The sequence below is a fragment of the Strigops habroptila genome, chromosome 4 (genome assembly GCF_004027225.2).
Source record: "Strigops habroptila isolate Jane chromosome 4, bStrHab1.2.pri, whole genome shotgun sequence".
Lineage (NCBI taxonomy): Eukaryota > Metazoa > Chordata > Aves > Psittaciformes > Psittacidae > Strigops > Strigops habroptila.
Genome location: NC_046358.1, coordinates 19,257,913 through 19,280,491, shown reverse-complemented (window position 1 = coordinate 19,280,491; position 22,579 = coordinate 19,257,913). Strand labels below are relative to the sequence as shown.

General features: G+C 42.6%; 1 protein-coding gene across 1 annotated transcript; it reads right to left on the bottom strand.

Moving 5' to 3' along the window:
* Window positions 1–505: 505 nt before the first annotated feature.
* Window positions 506–14,866, bottom strand: PPP1R36 (protein phosphatase 1 regulatory subunit 36). Its single transcript, XM_030484455.1, is given in 9 exon segments — window positions 506–1,082; window positions 2,334–2,522; window positions 2,610–2,806; window positions 4,107–4,146; window positions 8,780–8,911; window positions 12,713–12,811; window positions 13,722–13,788; window positions 13,909–14,030; window positions 14,734–14,866. Coding segments are annotated over 9 exon segments (1,170 nt in total). The 5' UTR covers window positions 14,838–14,866; the 3' UTR covers window positions 506–862.
* Between the last annotated feature and the right edge of the window lie 7,713 nt (window positions 14,867–22,579).

Genomic DNA, 22,579 nt, shown 5'->3' with positions numbered 1-22,579 from the left:
TTGGCTGAAAAACTTCCAAACCATCACTAATATGTCAAATTTCTCCCCTTAACAATGCTGAAAATATTACCTCTCTGGTTTTCTTCCACTGTTTAATCACCCCTTTTTTTTTTCACTGGTTCTTATTGACAAAATCAGTATTTCATCCTAAATTTTTCCTCTTGATGCTAATGATTAGCATGTACACATAGTCTTACAGGTAAAATGATACCATTTCTTGCCATGAATTAATTTTGTTTCAAGATACTGACATCCTAACTGCATATTTGAACATCTAAAATCTGCTTTCCCAATAATGTGAAATCAATGATAAAAGATTAAATATATATATAAATAATTAAAAATATAAAGTTAAATGAAAACTTGGTAGATATTTTAAATAACAGCATTTCTTTTTGCTATACTTATTTCACAACGAGTCATACATCCAAGAACAAAATGAGAGACCATAGAAATAGAAAAAGAAGTAAACACAATATATTAAAGATTCCAGAGTAACTTCCTTCAAAAGCAAAATTTCAGCAACTTTTACACTGTAGTAAGTCATGTCTCCTGGTTGCTTTGCTAACTCTTTAGAAATAGAGAGTTGACATTAAAATCAATAATCTTATTCATCTGCAGGTGTCAAAACACTTCCCAAAATAAGTCAGTAAAATAATCTCTGAAGTGGTGCAATGAAGGCATTAAGATGAAGATGGAATTGTTAGTGACAGAACCAGGAATTACGGTCCAGGTTTCCAGTCACCCTTGTGTGCTGAACTACCCCACCTCTGACAAATGAGTTAGGCTTCTTAAGCTGCAATTTCCAAGTGATTTATTTAGCAACGTGAAACCATGCCACTCAACATAAATATCACGTCTGCTAGTTGCTCTGATTACAGTCACCTTCTTCCATTGCTCTTCAGAGCACAGTGCTCTGAGTTCTAAGCCTGTTTCGGGGGCTTCCCAGAAGTGCCAAACTGAGGTCACTGCTTTTTCTTCCTTGTTCTTCCTCCTGCTCAACCTCCTCCTCCTCCTTTGTCCCATCAGACATGCTTAAGAGAGATTTTAACTCACTACAATGAGCTCCAATGATGCCCACCCTGTTAGGAAACATCTTGTTAATTTGCTTGACACATTGAAGCAAAGGAAAACAGGAGAAAGGGGAACAGATTTGCAATGTTCCCTAGGTAAACCAGCAAGGAACCTTGCTCCCTTTAGCAGAGAGTATCTCCTCTACCACAGGGGAAAAACAAATCACCATGCTTATACCCTCAGCACCTTGCACACTACGCTATGTTTCTGTCTGGAGTGTGCATGCTCACAGTATGAATTGCATACATCCAAGAGAAGCTCAGCGCTCCCTGGAAAGTTTGGCCCTATTGCATACAGATTACATGACTCTCTGCATAAGCTATAAAGCCAAGATGCTTAGGATGCACCCAGCTTCCAAAGCATGCATAAAACAATTACATGTGCATTTGTAGCAAATTTCATGCTCTCAAGAAATACCAGATTTGCTGGTCATGTGTTGTAGATATGTCCAAAGATTTTGCATGGACAGGGCTGTAGCATTCATTAGATTGCCAGAACTCTGAAGATCCAGGCAAATTGAGACAATTCTCAAATTCTAATTTCCAGGCAGAAAAAGAAGACTTATGAGGAAAAGTCTTAACAGGGAGCCTTACATACACGACAACGGAGCAAAACTGATTTACGGTGGTCCTGTTTACATTAGTTATTACATTAAAAAGTACTGTAGTGATACTGTTATTAACCATAGCTGGATGGGTAATGGAATTCCTCTGGGAATGGCATACCCAGGCTTGAAAGATTTTGGTTTTATCATGAGTCAGAATAAAAGGTTCTATCTCTATTACAATCAAAATTATATTTAAAAAATACAATGTAGTAAAGATGCTTTTTTTGAATAAAGTACATCAGTAATGTCTGATCAGAACACTATTAAAAACTAAAAATCAAGAAGAAATAAGAAATGGGAATGAAACATAAGAGGGAAAAATAAACATCCTATTTTGATTTTGAGAGGCTTTGATTAATTTCTGTTCAAATTTATGTTAAGGCCTATTTCCTTTCCCCATAAAACTTTTGAGTTTTAACAAAGCACTACAATGGACAGTAGCTGCTTTGCCATCAGCTAACCAAGAGTGCTACCTCTGCAAGTTTCAGGCTTTCTCAGGTCTCTCAGGACTTACACTCCTGTTCCTCTGTAACTCCTGTGTAGGCCAAGTCCTCAGTCCAATGGCCCCTCTCCTGGCAAGGAAGAGCTAGCTGTCTGACATCCTTCCTCATAGCACTACCAAATCTATTTCTGCAGAGAAATACCCCCTTACTTGCTAGTGAACAATTCAGAGAAGTCTGGCAGGTCATCGCACATGCAGAGTTGAGGGTCCCTAGCCTGCCAGTCGTGGTTCTGGAAGAGGTATTGAGCACTGTCCTTCGGTAATGGCAGCAGCGTGCTCAGCGCTGGCGAGCGCTGCTGAATCATGGTGCTTATGGAAGGATGTTTGTCACGGTCTTTTCTTGAAAGAACACAAATGCAGGTGTTACTTCAGTGTATTCGAACAGGTCAGGTTCACTAAGGACTCACCGCAGTGTCAGATGTGTACCTCGGATACAGCAATTGCACAGTATTTGCATCAGCAGTTCCATCCCCTGGTTTCTGCAAGGCAATATTCTTCTTGCCTCTTAAGGCAGGATTGAACACATCAGAGCAAAGAAGCCTGCCGATTTCTTCCTGAATCACTTGGAAGTGCTTCCGTCTGAACGCAAGCCAAGTCACATAGCTGCTGAAGTTGTACAAGCCCTAAATGCAAAACACAGACCCCTCTTTCACTGGGAAACAGCCCAGAGTCCCACTGCACCCCAGAGTGCAGCTGGGCACGACTGCGTTAAAATTCCATCCACCATTTGGCATCAACCTTTACCATGCTTGCATCAGTGAAGATTTGAAAGGACTGGGTTTTTTAAAGGTATGCAGACAGATGAGGCTAGAAACAGAGTTATCTCAAATGGATTTAATCTTGCCCAACTCTGACCAATTTGGCTTAGTCTTGTTGCTAGAAGACTAAGACAATAACCTGAGATCACCACCCAGTTTCCTTCAATAATCGATGGAAGGAGACTGATGGAATGAGTCATTCTGTGGGGGCTCCTATCATACACATCTGTCTCCAGAGGCAACAATTCACCCTCTGGCTGAGCTTCTCTTTTCTGCAATGGCTGTCAAGGCAGCCAAAAGGCATGGTCTGACTGGACAGCTCTTGTTTGGGCAGCTGCAGGTAGACAAGATGTTCCCCATCCTGAATGACAGCATTATGATCACAGAAAGTATTACTAGCAAATATGAACTCATTGCATCTCACCTCCACATGTCTGCTTACTGATTAAAAAAACCCCAAAATCTAGCTTTTCCCTCCTATATAACATTTGTGATCCTTGGCACAAGCTGATTCAATTCCCACTAAATCGAATCTCTACTAAGTCTGTTCGTGAAAAGATGGCACTGCTGGGACTACTGTGTATCCTTGGAATTGAATCCAGAGTTCCCCTCTTTCAAGGAAAGGCTTCCCAGTTCATGAAGTATGAAGTATAACTTGGGCCCAGCTGTTTTGAATTAATTTGCTGAAGCCCTGCTACATAGCAAGTCTCATAAACGGCTGATGGAGCTGTGTTTTGCAGGCTAGAATAGCTTACTGACATCTAGATATGTCACCAAGGGCAATGGAAATAAAAGAAGGCTGTAAAATTTCTTACTTACAGAGATAAAACTATGAGGCCAATGATGAGAAGAAATCCATAGACCAGACTTCCCAGAGGGACCTCAGGCTATGGTGGGAACTGCCTGTGGTCCAAGAGCCACAAAGGGAATGAAACTCCCTGGCAGAGGGCTCCAAGGGGAAAAGGCTTGGGCTGAAGGGCAAAGAGACGGTATTTTACAGGGGCATGTAGGCCCTAGAGGTAACATTTTATTCAAGGTGTTGTGCCCTACAAGTTCCCCTACTGGGGGAACCAAAAAGAAAAGGAGCATTTGGATATGCAAGGGAGGGACACGCTCTGGGCTGACAGTTAATCACACTCTCCATTTATCTTTGTGTCTTTCTTACCTCAAAGTAGCTCCGATCTTTCTGCAATGATGGTTTTTCCCTAAGGCAGTGGACAAGAGCACAAAATTAATAGCAGCAGTTTTCCTTTCAGTTCTCTGAACAGAGCATTGAATGACTCATGGGGCTATGCCAAGCTAGCTTTTCACCAGAGCAATAAAGTTGTTGCTGGTAGATCCTCATTATGAACGTGTGGAAACCCACTGTCCAAGAGAAAGGCAAGACTTCTGCATTGCCTCAGAAGGAGAAAATGCAAAATATTGTATGGCTCAGTTAATTAAATCTGACAGAGAACAAAGCTGGATGTGATGAGTGTGCGAGGCTTCCCTGCTATGCTATCTAGACTGAGCTCTTTGCATGGGCCTCTCAAAAGTCGTCAGTGCTGACCTAATCCAGTTCCCACTGAAGTCAATTAAAAAACTCTTCCTGACATCACTGGAAGAGCAACAAGCAAAGTTACCAAGGGCCCAAAGCCAGGCCAATGCTGGTCATTAAACATGAAAACTAAGAAGGAGATGCCTGATGTATCTCCAAGAAGAAATATAAAACATGCCCGAGAATGACAAAGGGCCTTTGTTATAGAAGCACTAATTTGCCCAGTGGAAGCCTAGAGGTGCTCTCACCACCCACTTGAGCCAGGGATTCTCACACAAAGCCAAATGACTGTCCATCATGGTAACAGCCATTAAAGCAGAGGGTGACGCACACATCCGAGCAGCCTCTCAGTTCTCCTGGAGATGGCACGACTCACCCTCAAGGAAATGAAAGCAAATTTTCCCTGCTAGCCTACAGATTCCTCACAGATTTGGCTTAGTCCTGGTAGATGCACAGGAAAGCCTGTCTCCACATCAACTCTCATGATCATGACTCCTGCCATGTCCCTAATCTTCCTGGTAAAGTTAAGCGTTCCACACAACCAGGATACCTCCAGCTGCCATCACACCAGAAACACCAGTGCAGAGCAGACCATGAAGATAACACCTTTCAGCACCATAGCAATATTTATCATCTTCTGAGCTTTATTTATTGATTTTTCGATAAAGAAGACCATGTATCTCCCTACCTGGCTCCCACCAGCCATAATCCTCCTGACACTTCACATATTGTGCTAGGGAAAAGAAGCTTGACTCTGCAAGCATAGTATGGCTGTTTTCCAAAGCAGGACTCCCAGAACAACTCTGATGCTTTTGATTCCTTATGAGTTCTGGTAAAGCACATTTTTCTGTCTTCAGAGTACCAGAGGAGACACCTAAAGTGCCCCAGCTTCTAACACCTAAATGTGAGACTCAACTTCACCTTTTAACATTACGCAGCATGTGAAACATCTTAGAACCAGTCCTTAGTTTAGCAGAGGGTTAAATGTAGAGGCCAGCAACAGAAAATAATGCTAATAATTAGAGTCAAATAAGGCCAGGGGTCTCCACCCTTCTTTCTCCCAGTGCTTTCTTCCCTGAGGTGAGGTATTAAGCTAAGAGACCTGCTTGAAGTAAAGTTTCCTGAAGTAAGTGTTGAACTAGGAGGCACCTCCCATGTCTAGGGCACAGTTGCTAATTACCTAGGAAAATACAGAAAGGGTCAGGAAAACATCAAACTTGCAACAAGCTTCAGGACAGAACTTGTAAGGAATGTGACAGAATAAGCAAAAAGCACCATATTACTAGTGATACAGTAACATTGATTTCTCAGAGCTGTGAGGGGGGTGGGATGAGTTCATGCCTAAAAGAAGAGGGCAACACAGCCAAGGGCAAACAATGCAGTAAGCATGGGGTTCGGATGCAAGATGATAGTGGCTTCAGACATCTAAAAGATGTGCATAGGGGTACATGGGGAAGAAATGCTTCCTGTGTCATTAAGCAGCTCCCTCCACCACAGCTATGACTCCAGTGGCCCATGGATCAAGCCAGCTTCAAGGATCAGTAAGGGCTGGCTCAACTGTTTGCTCCATTGATGCATGCAGCTTAGGGAACACTGTATTTTTCCCATTATAACAAATGCCCATAAGGAAACTGGCACCACAAAAAGGTTGCACAATCCCCATCAACTTGAAAGGAGAAAGCCAGACACACCTATTCCTTCCTCAGCATTGGAGGCACAAAAGGACTAATGCTAACAAACATACACAAATAACAGGTCTGGAGGAACTCTCTCAAATTCCAGTCTGGGATAGTATCAAGATAGGATTTTAATGCCACATCTTACGAATCATGTAAATGGTTAAGATGAAGATGTTCTCCACCTGAGCCTCCCTTTTTAAAATTTCAGAGAAAACCTTATGTGAAAAATTGAGTTTCATATGAACACATGGACATTTGGCAGATCTGGAAGGGAAAGCAGTTCACCAACATAGTAGAAGATTTTATTAAGATGTTGTTATGGTGAATTAAAGTGAAAAGCAAAACTTGAACAGCATCATGAACCCATAGTTGGGTTATAAGAAAATATAGTAAAACTGGGGATGGTACATTATCAATAGTTTCTCAGCTATTTAATCTAAACATTTTTCAGGTTAAAAAAAACTCATCAAAAGTAACCTTCCTGACAGTTTCCATTTTGATGAAGGACCTGTCCCATCCAAAAATGTGTGCTCAAAAAATTCCTAACCATCTTTTATAATTAAGAATGCTAATGAGTTCTGTCCTTTAGCTTTTGTATTTGGCAGTTCATATAATGGTCTGGGAGGATCCAGATAACATTTAAGGCTAATCTGAGTCAGCCTGGAAAAGATTGTATTTATATAATTGCAGTATGGTATGGGAAGTGCCCTATATTATAACACACTCAGCATTAGCCTAACTCTGAAGTCAGCTGTAGTCAGCTACCGCCACCCTGCTATGAGTAACTCAGTGAGGTCTCTCTTTATACAGCACCTTACATCATGAAGGCTTTAAGACACAGCTCTTTTCTAGCCTTTGTGTTTTCACAGCCTGGACACCAACATCCCAACCCACTGCCAGCCTCTAACCCCAACTGTGATGGAAATATTAAAGAACACAGTTTCTTGTTTCAGCTCTCTGCTCTCACTCCCATGCTGGTTTGTTTTGTTTTGTTTTTTTTTGCCACTGGACATCTAGCTTGCCTCAATCCTGCTTATTCCCACCCAGCAGACAGTAAGAGTGAGTGAAGAGGCAACAAAGCTAACTAGCTGGGTATACAACAGGCTGTTTTATCCAGCTGCTCCCAGTTCCTGGATTCAAGTTACTTTCTGCAGTAAGTTCCTCCAACTGCAGACATTAGGGCCACCCAACAGAAATAATGAAATGCTGTCATGACCCTCCTGTTCCAACAAGCAAGAAGGTTGAGAGGATGCTTTTGCTCAGCAGGAACCTGGGAACAAGGATCTGGCAAAAAAGGCTGCTCCCAGGAGTGCCTGGTGAAATGCTGATGTGCCAGGATGCAGAGGGAACACATTCTTAATTCTCAGGGTCCAGCACCTCATGGGATGGGGCACACTAAAATGAAAGCCCTGTTGGGACAGCAATTTCTGCTCCCCTTTGACTCCACCATTTCACAGGTTACCTTCTCCTCTTGATTAGAAGGAAGCCCAGGTTCCTCCACCCCAGCCAAGAGCAAGGTTGCTCAGGGCTGTGTGGCAGGAAGGCAGGTGAAGATGTCTGTGACTCCTCTGGGGACTGGCAGCAGTTTCACATCAACCAACAGAAAAAATCTGCCTGAAACTGCTCTGAGAAGATCCCATGGGACTGGGGTTCTGGATGGTGACTGCCAGCTCCTTTCTACTGCCAGGGAAGGGAAACATTGTGCAGGAACATACATGGCTGACAAAGGAGTCCATAACACTAGCACAGTGTATGATCACTCTGTCATTACGTTCCCCTTCCAGTAACCATTTTTTGTGGTGCTTAGTTGCCAGCCAGGGCTGAACCATAACACCTTCATGTCCTTTTAAAACTCCCCTTTTCTTTCCCCGTCATTCCGTTGTTTTTTCTGCCTTTTTAAACACCCTCCTATCTTCCCTGGCCTTCTTCAGTTTCCTGTTTAATTCCCTCTATGGGTTTCTCTCCCCTATCAGTTCACTGTTGGAACCATTGCATCTAAAGGGAAGTTGGTGTCCACCATTCTGAAAAAACCATGCACTGTTTTCCCCACTCAGAAGTAGAAGACCTACTCTTCCAATACCCAAGCGCAAGCTCTTCTTGTCTCTACTTCCTTCGCTTACTGCTCTTCAGGAACATGGTCTCCTTCACTTACCAGGCTAGCCTTACACTATTTCAGACTTGGCATAAAAGGGAATTCATGCAGGGATCAGTGGCAACCAGCAGGTACATAGCCATGTGCTTTCAAGATTTAGTTAGGAGGAAGTGGCAGGGGTAAGATCCAGGGCTGGCACTGATTTTTGCCCTGCTTTCACATTGAACCTATTAAAGTTTCCTGCTCTATATACCTAGCAAGGCTTCCGCCTACCAGGGGTAGAGCTTTCCAGTCTGGAATCCAAAGCTCTGCTGCTTTGTGGCCACTCTTAGAGTTGGTTATGGGATGAGATAGAGCTGCAGGGAGATCAGGACACTTCTCTGCTCCATGGTCCTTTCGTCCTCTGTGACTCCTTGGCTCACAAGACATTTATTACGCTGGGCATTCACTTGTATCACTCAACAGAGGCCTTGGCCCTGGGCTGCTCTGGCCCTTGGCATAGAGTGAATCCCCAGAAGGGACCGGCTTACTTTCCACTAGACTGCTGTGCCATGCCTCGTCCAAGGATAAGGTTACAGTACACCTTGGCAAGGTGAATCCTGGACACTGCTAACTTCTCCAGCACATTGTTCATTTCTGTCTTCTCAAAAGATATCATAGTCCTGTTTAAAACAAAAAGGGAAAAAAGTTTTCAGGGGAGGTGCTCTGGACAGAAGGCATGCCAGAAAGAGTGACTGTTCCTGAGAAGTGAGCTTTTGTTTTCATGCACATAAACCAACATGCTGCATGATACCACTGTGAAGGGACGCCACTGTGGCAAGCCTGGGGTCAGATGCTTCCAGCACAGCTTGGCAATGCCGGTGGGGCCACAAGGCAGTCTCTCTTACTCCACACAACCTATAAGCTGCATACCCACAGCCCATCTTTGATCCTGCATAGCTTATAAACCCTTTCTGCAGCCTGCATAAAAGCCCTGGAGGTCCATTTAGATATCTCCAGGTACAGGCTCTGTCACCGGGCGGCCTGGAGCAGTCGGTCTGGCTCATTCAGAGATAGCACTTACTCCTCTTCAAAACCACACAAGAAGCGCTTTTGGTACCGCCTCAAACAGGAACAGCTGCCACCACAAGCCTGTATTTTAAACCAATTCAGATCAAACACTAAGGTATGCTAAACCAAAGAGCTTTCTATTTCCTCTGCTTCCCCTGTAATCCACCTGAGTGTCTGGTGGTGCCTGAGAGCGCTACTAGCCTAAAAGTTACCAGCCTCCTTTCACACTCAGGAGAGTTGGTTTTATCTGTCCTATTCCTGATGGCCTCCAGTTGTAAAGCTTCCTACACAACCCATCTTTAATAAATTAGGACAATTACTCTGGGCTTCTCAAGGATAATTGCTAATAAACTTCAGCAGATTTTCTCCAAAAGACATGAAAGGGTTGGAAGCAGAAACAGAAAATAAAAGGGAAAGAAAATGCAGGACAGAAATAATAGCCCTTGTTCCATTCATGTCTCATCCACCGCTGGCAAGTTTTTGTCCTTAGAGTCACTGTTTCAGAGGTGAATACTCCCAAGCTGTCTGCAGTGGGGGAATGCCTCATGCCCGCTGCTTTGGAAAACTGGTTGGTTATTTTTGAAGTTAGTCACAAGATTTTCCTGAACCTAGAAAAAGCCAGGAAAGTCTCAGACTTGGATTTACAAAGAATCAGCATGGTATCAACAAAAGACAAAGTCACAAGAAATCAAAGATGTCCAGAATCATCCTGATAGGAACCCCTTTCGATACTTTCTCTTCCAAAGAAAGTTTAATGCACAGAAGCAATGACCTCTGAAGCCAGGATGGTCTTAGATGTTCTCTTGAGGCAATGTGGACTAGATATAAGACAGTTGAGGAGCTCAGGCTAACTCAGGCTAACAGGCCTGGCTCCTTGTGGACAAAAGTAGACCCAAGAGATGAGTTAGGCAGCCGAAATGGCAGGAATCCCAAAACAAACCAACTAGGAGCAGGAATAACCAGTGTTGTTTTCTGTGTTACACAGGGTCTACAAGAAGAGCAGCTCGAGAACTGCAAAGCCATTGGATGTGTCTGTCATACGGGAACATGAGGCTGATAAAGGACTAGGTGGGTCATCAAGCCTGTCTCCAAGTAATCTGTCTGTCAGTTAACTAGGAGCAAATTATAGGTATCACTAATGAGAAACATGAAATGGTACCAGCAGGTCTTGCCTGCGGTCTGTCTCTAGTTGTGGCACATATGCAGTTCTACACAGGAAAGCAAGAAAGCTCCTATAAAATTTATAAAGATAAATTATATCTTGGAGGAAGGGGGAGGGAGTTTTGCTCCTGAGCAGGCCACTTGTAACAGCCCTGAACATGGGCTTTACATGGGATAGATATAGGAAAACAAATGGCTCCGCAATTTTCTTTCACATTCTGTCAAGTACACCAGCATATCACAAACCCAAGGATTCTTATCACAAGTGTAATTTTATGTCGTTATGATTCTATTATGTAGTTACAGAATCCCTTTCACAAGCTCATGGAGCTCCACCTTCAGAAACAAAGTAGTTCTCTTGCCTGCCCCCACTGCTTCCTAGTGGAAGACCATTCCAGATCTTTACTCCAAAGGATGTAAAAGATAGTCTTTGCTACATTTGATTTGAAGTATATCACATACCAAGTGCAGAATTAGACCAGATGGATAACAGAGGAAATGGGAAGTTATTGCATCTCTTTTCCTACTTGAACAGGAAAAGAGATGCAGTATCAGAAAGCTCTTCACACTGTGATTAATATCTCCCAGCTCCTCCAAGTGAGCAAAGATGCTAAAACAATTAAGGATGAACTTCAACATTAAATAGGACCTGAAACAGCCTTTTGTCATTTTATTTTCCTTCCTTGTATTTATACTTCAGTAGATCAATATCCTGAATTCCTGCTTCTGCATGGTGTTTCTTCTTTAAGCTTTTCTGATGTCAACACAGGATAGTATGCAGGTAATCCTGACAAGAAAGCCACTTCCCAGTGGATTAATGAATCTAAATGAAACAGTATTGTAAAAGTGGAGAGTAAGTACATGTTTCCTACCAGAAGGCAGACTCACTTTGGGAGCACTGCATGGCAGAACACACCGAAAAGTCTCCCCTGGCACTGCTTATAGTTGATACCTACTAACCAGAGCCCTCTTGATCCAAGAAACATTGCAGTAGGTCCAAACTTCTCTTTGTTTCAGTCTGGTTTTGTATTTGCCATACCAGTAGATGATATGAGCCATAATGAGGGTCTTGACCCATGGATTGTCCTCCTTGTCCTTTACCAGCCAAGAGCAGGGGATCATTTCGTAAATTGCAGCCCAGAGCACTTCAACTGAATCTATGACCTTTGTGTATGAAACTATGCTGATGGTTTTATTTATGAATTACTCCTTGCACACTGAAACACCTGTCAATCTATGGATGTAGAACAAATCAATTCGTTAAGGCCAGAAATCCTCCAACAGTCTTTTCTTCAATCCAGATAAATCAGCCCGTCTACATAAAGGCTTCATGAATTGTGAAGTAAGCAATCATTAAGTGTTGTAAGAAAATGGCCAATCAATTCTCAGAGACTGTCACAGACTCCAGAAAGTCACTGAAGTTTCCTACAATCATAGTTTGTAATTCTGTAATGCTTTCTCCCATGGCATATAACCCTCTAACACAGCAGCTCCTAAACTATTCCCCTGGCATCCTCACTTCCATTCTGCAAGGTAGCAAGTGTGGTCACACACCCTTACTTGGGAACTGCTTTCCTAGCATGTATTCCTCATGTTATAACATGTTTCTAGCACCTAAGAGTCATCTGAACCTGCTTTGCAAAGTATTTAGAAATGAAGTATTAAAGTGATGTGACCCACAGCACAAATTAACACCCAGCAGACTCAGTTGTGACTATTTGCTGCTTTGTATTGCAAGCAGAAATGACTGGATGCTAATGTTAACACTGGGAAATGTCATTAAGGGATGGTAATTCAATCCAGGGCACTCACATAGATTTAACGTTGGTGGCAGCAGTAATGATTTATTCAAATTGCAGCATTACCTTGAGAAGCCAAATTATTTGGTGACCCTGTTGCAGCAGGACTGGATCCTGCCACCATCTTGAAAGGGAGGTTACGGTGATGCCATGATATGTGAAAAACAGTGCACGCTCCTCAAGGCAAGGCTGAGGCAAAGTGGGGTTCCAACCCTCCCAGAAAATGTGTCTCTCTACATAGTCAGAGGAGCCTATGTCTTGGAGAGTATGGGAGACATAAACAGTGAGACCAAGGGCTTTGTCTCTGTACTATTTGATATACTAGGCCAGTACACCAAGCAGTCCTCGTTCACGCACAGAGTCCCACTGATTCTGACACGAAAGACTTCCCTGTGATTCCAAATTTGCTGGGGCAAGCTCTGTGTACTTACACCCCTACAGTTGTGTACTCACGAAGTCAAGGATCTGTATTTCTTTTCTAGGGCAATTTTTTCCAGGTAAAAAGATATGTAGAAGAGCAGGGCCATGAGGAAGTCATCTAGTTTCTCATTCCTAAATGAGAGGTAGAAAGGTCACTGTGAAGCCTGCAAATTTACAGATACAGACACTACAAGACCATTATGAAAAAGAACAAAGTCTCTGCTCAAGGGCCTGCATAATACCAAATATTAGCTATGTGGCTGAGACATGTTCGTAGCCAGCACTACACCTCAAACTAAGACTTTGAAGGCTTTTACAGAATTACTAATAGAGTCCAATAAACATGATGAAGAGTGGATTCAAATGGATATTACCAGACATACTTCCGAGAAGAATGTTTTTTGCACCGAACATACTGAAAGAGTGGCATTCATTTTCAAAGGAAAAGGGAGACAACTCAGACACCTCTCCCCTTCTGAACGGACAGTATGACTAAGGCTCAACAAGGTCCAGAGATGCATTCCTAAGTCAACGACAACGTAGCCACTGTACAGCCCTGGTGATGATGGGGATATGCCTCTGAGAAATAATGCTCCGCCTGCTGCCTCCTTGCTTATAGCCTATAGAGAAGTAACGCTGATAAGTGACAGCAGCAAATAACGAGCCCTGAAGCTCCTACATAAACAGCAGCAGGACAGGAAGGAAGCTCAGACTCCCAATCATGTTAGCACTCCTGGTGCACCCAGTGTTGGGGATGTGCTGGCTAACATTGAATTTAACTTAGAGTAAAATGGATAACAGCCTTGGAATATTTAGGCCCAAGTTCTTGGCTTCCCTTAGGTAAGAGTGGAAGGCTTTCAAACAGGTGATAGGATTATTTCTCTACACATGTCGAGGAAAACATGCATTTGGTATTGTTTTCCACTGAACCTCCCAGATGAGATTTTAAACCTCTGATACTCATTCTACTTCTCATACACCCTAGTCCCTCCCCTACCAGCTACACACACATAATTTTCAAAACAAAATCTAAATGACATACCCCATAACTACTTCAAGTGATAACATGTGAAGTGACTCATGTGTGTCTTTCAAAAGCAAAGCAGCATCTGAAAACATACAGAGAAAAACAATATTTCCTCAAAAAACAATTGCTAGTGTTAGTAGAAACAGCACCCTAACTTGTATGGGCAATGCCTTGCTGATATGAAATACCAGCAATTACTCACATTTGACGTCATCTAACGTCACATATTCATGTTGTAGCCACTGGGTTATCATATGCAATTTTCCTTCTTTGTCAGCCAGCTTTCTTTCAGGGAGCTTTGAACTGCAATTGTCTTGGAAGATGCTGGTGGTTGACCAATATGTGACATTTAAGGACACAATGTTAATTCCAGTCTGAGAATATTAAGATTATCTACTTGGTATGTACTGTTTTCATTGCGCTTAGTTTCAAAGTGGCAGGCAGTGAAATGTGTTTGGCAGGTATCCTGAAGTAACTTTCAGCTATTATTACCACAAAACAGGCTGGGGATGTTGAGAGAAATAGGACATTTCACCTCTAAGGTTGCGTCTGAAGTTGCTCTTTTAGTTGCTAATATAATAAATTGTGACTATATTATTTAGATCAAAGAGGTTTTAAGCAATGGATGAAAGTCAGCTATACTGTGTTGTGAATTTATAAAATTATTATTATTAATAATAATAATAATTTAATCTTTGAAGTGCCTTACACAGATGAATTAATTACCTCACAATACTCTTCAGAGTAGATGAGAATTATTACCTCATTCTAAGCGATCTGGAAACAGCAACAAAGATGCTGAATGACTTTACCAAAACCATACCAGGCTAGTGCCTGAGCTAGCATTCAGCATCAGGCATGTCTGGCTCTGTCTTTATGTTCAGACCACTCATCCACCCTGTTGAAATGACAGCAGGCTTCCTGTTCCATGTGCTCTGTTCAGGCATGATCCTAAGACAATGGATAAAAATATTCCCACCCAAATGATCTTGTTTCATTTTGAGCTAAGCTAGTCAAATTGAAATACCTCTTTAATGTCTTTACACGCATTTCCTGAAAGAGAGTATTTATTTCCTTAAGGTTTTTCTCAGCTGCTGGACTGGAGCTGAAATACAGAGTATGAGCATGCATTAGTATGAGTTTAAATTACTAGCAGCAGTACAAAGAGGTCAACATCCTATGATACAAAGCTGTATCTATTCTGGCCTCTGACACTAAGAAAACATCTGGGTTGTGGTGAAATCAGCATGGGACATTGCTTTCAAGAATACAGAAGCAAGAGTAAAGGGGCTTCCCTGGCTCTCTCTGCTCTATCTCCTGCTACCATATGCACTCTACCATGTAAACCTCTCAAGCAATGTCTCAAGTGGCTTTAGGAAGATTTTAAATGTAAACTCCTCCATTCCAGAGCTTTTATTTGGGATTTTTGAGGGCAGAGACAGGCAGAGGTCAGCAGGGAGCTCACACCTCTCCCTGCAGAGCTACTGGGCAGAGTCAGCAGCGTTCACAAGCCCAACAGAGAAGTTGGCCAGAGATGCCGAGACACAGACGCCTGCAGTAGTGTGTGACCAGTAGAGAGGTGAGCAGCATGGCTCCACCATGACGAAGGTTTGGAAAATGCCCAGCAGGGCAGGCAGCAGCAGCAGGCAGTGCATGACTGACCCACCATCGCCATGTTCCACCATGCTCCCTGCCCTGCATTTGAGAAGAAAGCAGGAGGGATATGGTTTGGGTGTTGGGGTTTTTCTGCCCCAATGGTCTAAATGGCCTGAAAAAGTCTTAATCCACAACTGCCACAGACATTCAAAACACAGTTATGTGCAGTTTGGTCTCTGCAGAGCTGTGGTTTCCCTAAAGGTCTGCAGTCCTCTGATGCTCTCACCATTGCACAGGGTCAAACATAACACTGGCAAAAGGGAACATCAGTCTGTGGACCTCCACATACAGACACCCAGGGTGGCATTTGGCCCTCGCATCGAGCACTGCTATTCCAGTGTATGGTGCATGATTCTGACACATGGCAGGACTTGCCACACACTTTTAGCCATCCCCTTGTAGTGGGTTCAGCTTGAGAGCAGTATGGAGTAAATGCGTATTTCTGGTTTCCTCTGTTAAGATGACGCCACAGAGCAGCAGCCAAGGAGCTCCAGTCTCAATTGCAAAAAGAAGAAAAAAAAAAAAAAGGCAAGAATTTGTCCTGCAGTCAGTGTTCAAGTAAAAAAATATTAGACACTGATTTTACCTTACTTGGAACTGCTGTATCAAGGCCTAAACCTGCATAACTTGAAACTAAACTTCTTTCTTACCTTGCAAATTCAAGTGTGTTAGTATCGTCCTTCCAGTACCACGTGCCTGGTCTTACTGTCTGCAAGAAAAAGAGAGTACATGCCATAAATCTATGCTCAAGTTCTCAGCCCAGCAAAGTGTTTATAATGCAACCACTGTGCATATGGGCCAATTTCTATCTTTCTTCAGTTTCCTTTTCACCCAGATGTTCTTTGTGTGAGAATTATTCGAACAGAAGTTCTCTGACATTAAAGGTTGACAGCGTAAGAAAGAAAAACATGTATCTGTCCTTTTTTATGTCTTACAAGTTATGAATAAATAATTGAAAGTTTGGTAAGGAACATCAGTTCTTTGATTGACAGTGAATCAATATAGCCTAAGAAAACAAATGGAGCCATGCATTAGAAAACTAATTGTTGCTTTTATTTAATAATATTTATGTAATTGTAGAGACTAAGTATCAGGAGAAAGGAATATGTTATGCATTTTCCTGATATTCTGACAAGTTTAAATAAACACCAGATAGACCATTCAGGGGACACTGGACAAAACTACTAGTAACAGCATTTTACAGTATCTATATATTTTTTTAAAAATATCCATAAAAAAATCCCCTGGAAATAAATAAGAGGTATTAGTCCTTTCTTAATTAATAAGAGAGACTTGCAAACCCTTAACTACTATTTGCAGGTCACCTTTAAAGCAAAATTACTCTTATTGCTGAAATCCTTCTGCCCACAAATTTGAATAGAGTGAAACTTTAAGGTTTTCTGAGTCTTTCTGCCAGGTACCATTCAGCCAGCCACAAGGCTCTCACAATTCTTGCTCAATCTAATTTGGTAGTAGAGTGCTGGATATGGGACACCAGAATGATTTCACCTCCGCAGCCAGCAACCCACATAATGGTTAGACCACAGAGGTGAATATTAGGAAACTATGGCTCTAATCCTTTGACAAAAAGTGGTTATTTCAACTTGTCTGTTCTAGCCTTCAGTTCCAGCTCTCTAATACTGGTTTACAACTCTTGGATGAAAAGGGCCGTGTGGGTGCTGTACCTTTATGTTACACACAAGGGATTATGAACCATGAAAGAAAAACAGAAAAGGTGGTAGTACAGCAAGTACAGCAAAGCCTACCAGCACATCTCAGAAAGGAGAAAATACCACTCTTGTGTCTTCAAAATAGAGCTCAGCTGCTTCTCACTATTACTAATGGCTGAATGACTGTCCCCGACTGCCATGCTCCATGCATGGCTGGAGCAGTGGGACAGGTCCCTGCCCTGCCCTGCCCACCTCATGCAACCCTCCGGTGGCCCCTAGGATCTGCTGCAGAAGCAAACGTGAACAGCAGCAAAAAGATGGAGCTAGGAAAGGTAGGGAGACTCACAGGTAGCATGGTGCTTGGCTGGAACACCACCAGAGCACGGGGAAAGGCAAGCACTGTTTCTGACAGTATCCTGGTGACAGCCTCCTGTCCCCTAGGAACCGCAGTTCCCAACACACAAGGTCCCCTTCAGCCTACTCTGTTGGCTGAGACTCATGGTTTGTGTGCTCTGCTCCCTCCCAGCTCTGCTAACATTTTAGTCCAAACAGGGGAGTTAAGTGCTTTCTATGCAATAACATCTCCACAGCCACTCACTGGGCTCACTGTGTTTTTGACGGTTGGGAGCTGCAGAGGTTTTCCTGGCTACTGGCCCAGGACCAGCAGCAGTGAATGCAGCTGTGCCTGGCCCCTCTGTTATGGGCATTGATGTCTGTACAGCACTCTGAATGTTAAACATACTTTAGTTTCAGACTTTACAAGGTTCAAAAGTGTATCTACCAAGTCACAAGTCTGTGACATGATCTAGGTCCCAACGCGAGCAATCAGCTCATGATTTGCAAGTTGCCCCTGGAAATAATTCCCATACACCATGGCAGATCACTTCTGAGGGAGGGATTCTGATCTTTGGGATATTGTGAAGCACTTGCTTTTGCAAGCAGAGAATCTTTCATACTAGTCATTCACAGTGGGTCAGTGTTGTGTACAACTGGTACTGCTTAGATCGCACCCAAAATTAATACCAGCTATATAGACAAAATTACTTTTTGCCAATAGAAGTCAAGTCCCCATGAAGGGTGAGGCTTCACATTACAGCTAAGCTAGTCTAATGGCTAGTTGTTGACGGAAGAGGCATTCTTGCTCCCTCCCATCAGTTTTCACAACATTTATCTTGTGTTCATTCTTTATCTCCTCTGTCCCTGCAGCAAGGCAGCTCCCTAAACTGTCAAAAAAAGTAATCCAGCAAAAAAAAAAAAAGGAAACTTTCTCTTGAGTTAGCATTTTACATCAGTTCATGATGGAGTCAAAGAAGGGCCAGCAGAGATGCAGATAAAGACAAGGGGACAGGGGGAGGACCACACTTTTCAATACATCAGGTCAGCTATAAGGTGAAAACCAGCCACAATCTAGGAAAATTTTGCTAGTATAGCTGCACTAGGCCAGTATGTACTTTGAAGAGATGAAATACCTGACCTAAGACTTTTAGACAGGTCAGTTCAGTAAGACAGAAGGAACATTTCTGGTGATTTCAGCTCTTAAAGTTGGTATTCATTTTTGCAATACTTTCTGAGATGTTCATGATTACATGGAAGAACAAATGGACAATATAATGTGGGGAAAGAAAATTTCCCTAAAACAACCTGTCCCTAACTTCCTCCCATTTCCGCAGCCCTCCGAACACTGCATCTTTTCTCCTATAGGTACTCTTTAAAAGTTTATTCATGCAAACAGAGTCAGCCCATGGATAGATAAGTAAGAATCTCAAATCAGCCTGAAAATTCAGCTCTGGCCGTGTCCTCTACAGCCATCTCATCTCACCTCTTTTTTTTTTTTTTTTTTGGTGGGTTGGTTTTGGTTTTGGTTTTTTTTTTTTTTTTTGGTTATTGTATTGTGTATGTTTTGTTTCCAGTTGCTATTGCAGGCTGCCAAGTACATATCTATGACTTGGCAGCCAAGTTACATATTTAAGAGGATGAGAGAAGCAGGTTTAGAAACGACCTCAGATCTCACCCATGGCAGCCAGGCAGCGCTATAGAAATAGGCTCCCCATCAGGGGAAAGGAGGAGGTATGGAATCGGTGGCTCATTGACTCGTTTGTGTAGAGTAGGGCTGTCATTAGCCTCAGGAGACCATTGTCCCATCTTGGTTCCAGCAGAAGTCATGCCAAAAGGACTGGCAAAAGTAAAGGAGGAGTTGCAAGTACTTAAGCTACCTGTGTTAAAATTTACAGTGCAGGAGACGGGAGACAAGCCTTCACCTGTACTAATGTTGGGAGAAAACTGTCACAAAAAGCCCAGATGAAAGATGGGGAGAAGCTAAGACTCAGAACTACCTACAGGGAGAACAACTGGAAAGGAAAACTGTGAACTGGTGGCTAAAGACAGAGCTGGCTAGGCAGGACGTGGAATCAGGGCAGCAGACAGGGGAAAATGAAGACAAATCCAGGAGGGATTTATGGAGAGTGGGACAGAATTGGCTCTGGCCCAACACAGGGATCAGGACAGGCTGCAGTTTTAGACTGATTGAGTTACCAGGGCAGGAGACTTGGGATACTCAGAAGCAGCACTGTACTACCCTTCACCAAGTGCTTGCTGGAGGAGAACAATTCAGCCCAAGTATTTCATGAGTTAAGGTTGCAGAGGTGAGTATCAAGCATCCCACCCATGCTGACTGCTCAAATGGGTATCAGTCCGGAAAAAAATTAAAAGCTTGGCACTGTGTAGCAAAGGAGATTAGTGTCTGTTGGATCCCTGCTTCAGCTGTTGCAAGAGTTGGAAGCTGCAAAAGGAGTGAGCCAGACGATTAGAAGAAGTGAAATTCAGGTATAAAAGTTCAAGCAGTTTGAAGGCTAAATGGGAAACTGATTTCCACGTGGGCTTCAGTCACAGAATGCCAGGCAAATCACTCCAACCTGCTTTCAACCCTAATGACCATTATTTGCATGCTCTTTTCTTTCTGAGCAAACAGCTTGGCTTCATGGAATTCTGAAATGCAGGACTCAGTATCCACAGCTGTGACAGAAGCCAATGGGAACTCTGCTTTGAACAGCCTTAAAAAGCACTTGATGAATTGCTTTTTGAAGCAATTGAAACTAAACTGTCTGAAAAAAAAGCTCCTTGGCATCTCCAGGGAAGACCACGTAATAGACACGTGGCATTTGGCTTTTGGTGATCTGTTTTATCACCTTCTTTCTGTGGGAATTATGCACATCTCAGGGGGGAAACCTGAACTGATAATATTGTGAAGCATTCAAGATGTGATGATGATTACCTTCACAGGCAACATCCTAAGCAATAATTCTTCTCCAGAGCCGAGGCTGGAAAGCACACAAAAAATAAGATGTAAATTGTACTGGGAAATATTACTTTCTTTGCGCATACACTGCCCATTGTGTGCACTGTCTGAGGCCAGTGCCCTACAGAAGCAAAAAAAATTAAAGAAACTGTTCCTGCATAATTAAAAACTGGGTTATGAGGCACAAGCACAAAGAAAGTAAGAAATCAGCTTGTTCCGATGGTCACAATTCTGAACAACTGGCCTTGCAGCCTTAATAGGCTTCTTTTAATGTTGTTTCTTGTGGTGTTTGTGTGTCCATGTGCATCCCAGTAGCTGGGAACACTCAACAGTATGTGTATACATCCATGCTTTAGGTATATCTAATGTTTCAGTTGGATATCACACCCAGAAAATAAACACATGAATAAACTCAACAAAATTATCAGTGACTCACCATCCAGCCATTCACCTCTTTTCTGCCTCTTGTTTCTTCTTGCTGTGTCAAGTCTGTCTTCCATACCCACCGCATTAATTTCCTCCTCTTTTCCCAGGGTCTGTGAAATGACAGCCCTGGTTTCTCTGGGAATATTAGACTCTGTGTGTGCGCACTACTGTTTGTATTAGAAACACAAGTGCAGAATTCAATTTCACAGTAACTAATTCTTAGTCCATGGCTACGCCATTTACCTGCCAAGTACTTCTGCCTGCTCATTAAAAACAGGATCGTGCTATATGAATGGAATAAATAATGTCCTTAGGCGTGATACTATGAACACCGGTATGTTTTTTCACTTCAGATTTGTGCAAAATTGAACCTCTTAATTCCTTGCTTTCAGCAATTTGCACAGTTTTCACATATCAGCACTGCTGTGTTTCAGTCCCATTCCTTGGATCATCCACAGCAAGGGGTAGTTAGATAGCTGCACTGTAACTTCTGGAGAAACACTGTGTCCACCTTACATCCTGTCTTCCTGGGACACCAGCACCAGCCTTGCTGCAGATTCAGAGCCCTGTGGCCTGGCTATTTGCCGTGTTCAGTGGTGACGACATCCACAGCCACAAACTGGCTAAAGGTCTTTGATAGGCAAAGGCAGAATTAGCTACCAAGTGCAGACCGAAGGTCTAAGGGAAATCAGGAGGCAATGATTGCCTAGCACTGCTTACAGGAATGCAGGCTGCTTCTAGAAAGCCAGAAAAACCAGCTGCACATTCTTTTACTGAAATCCTCATGCAATTACTCCCTCTGCATGGTTTTTTCAGATGAGATTACTGAACATTAACAGTTGTCAGCTATTTTCATAGAGCTAGGCATTTGCCTTGTGCCCCCAGTAATCAACCTTTTGTTATTAACATGCCTCTAATAGAAAGGACGAAGTATTTAAATGTATCTCATACTCAGTAGATATTTTCAAAACTTTTATTTTGATTCTGTATTCTGAGGTGCTCAGAAATCGATGGAGCTCAACAAAAATGTCATAGCCTATTTTCTAGTTCTGCTGTAGGGTATAATAACCATCTACGTGCTACAGAATTAGGAAAACAAGTGAAAATTTAATATAGAAGTACTATAGACAAGATCTTCTCTATTCAATTTTATGCGTTTTGAAGGTAATTATTGCAGGGAACTTTACTTTTAGTTTTTAGTTTGTTACAGCGACTTATTGGCTTATTAGAATTTTTAGTTTAGTTAGCTTCCACCTGTAGTGCTGGGGATAGGAGTAGGACTCACTAGCATCAGTTGTCTTTAACCAGGCTGTGTTGGTACATATGCAAACACATTGTGAATGAGGTCTGCAGCAGGAAAAGGATTCTGCCGACTGAGGGAGAAACGTGGTTTTGAAAGAAATATGTTTACATTTTTAGATACAGTCTGGGGAAAAAAAAAAAGCTGTGTTCAGCTATGACATGTGATTGCTAGACTGTCAGTTCTGCCATGCAACAGCTCTTACAGGGATTGATTTAAAACACATCGTTATGCTTACCAGTGAATAGCAAGACAACCAAGACCCTACATCCATGGGGTTTTATTTAGAGTGCTGCCTCAAACAGATAGCATTGGTACTGCTAGAAGTCTTTTTGTTCCTTAATCCTATTAAAAATAGAGTTTTAACTGCTGACGTGCAATCATTTGGAGCAGCAACATTTTGAACTGCTCCAACAGACAGGGTCCAAGCACTGCTAACTGCTACCTAAGCATGAGCAAAAATGACCTTATGCTGCTCGGTCCAGGATACAACAGCAATCTGCCAACTTTGCATGGGCCAACATGC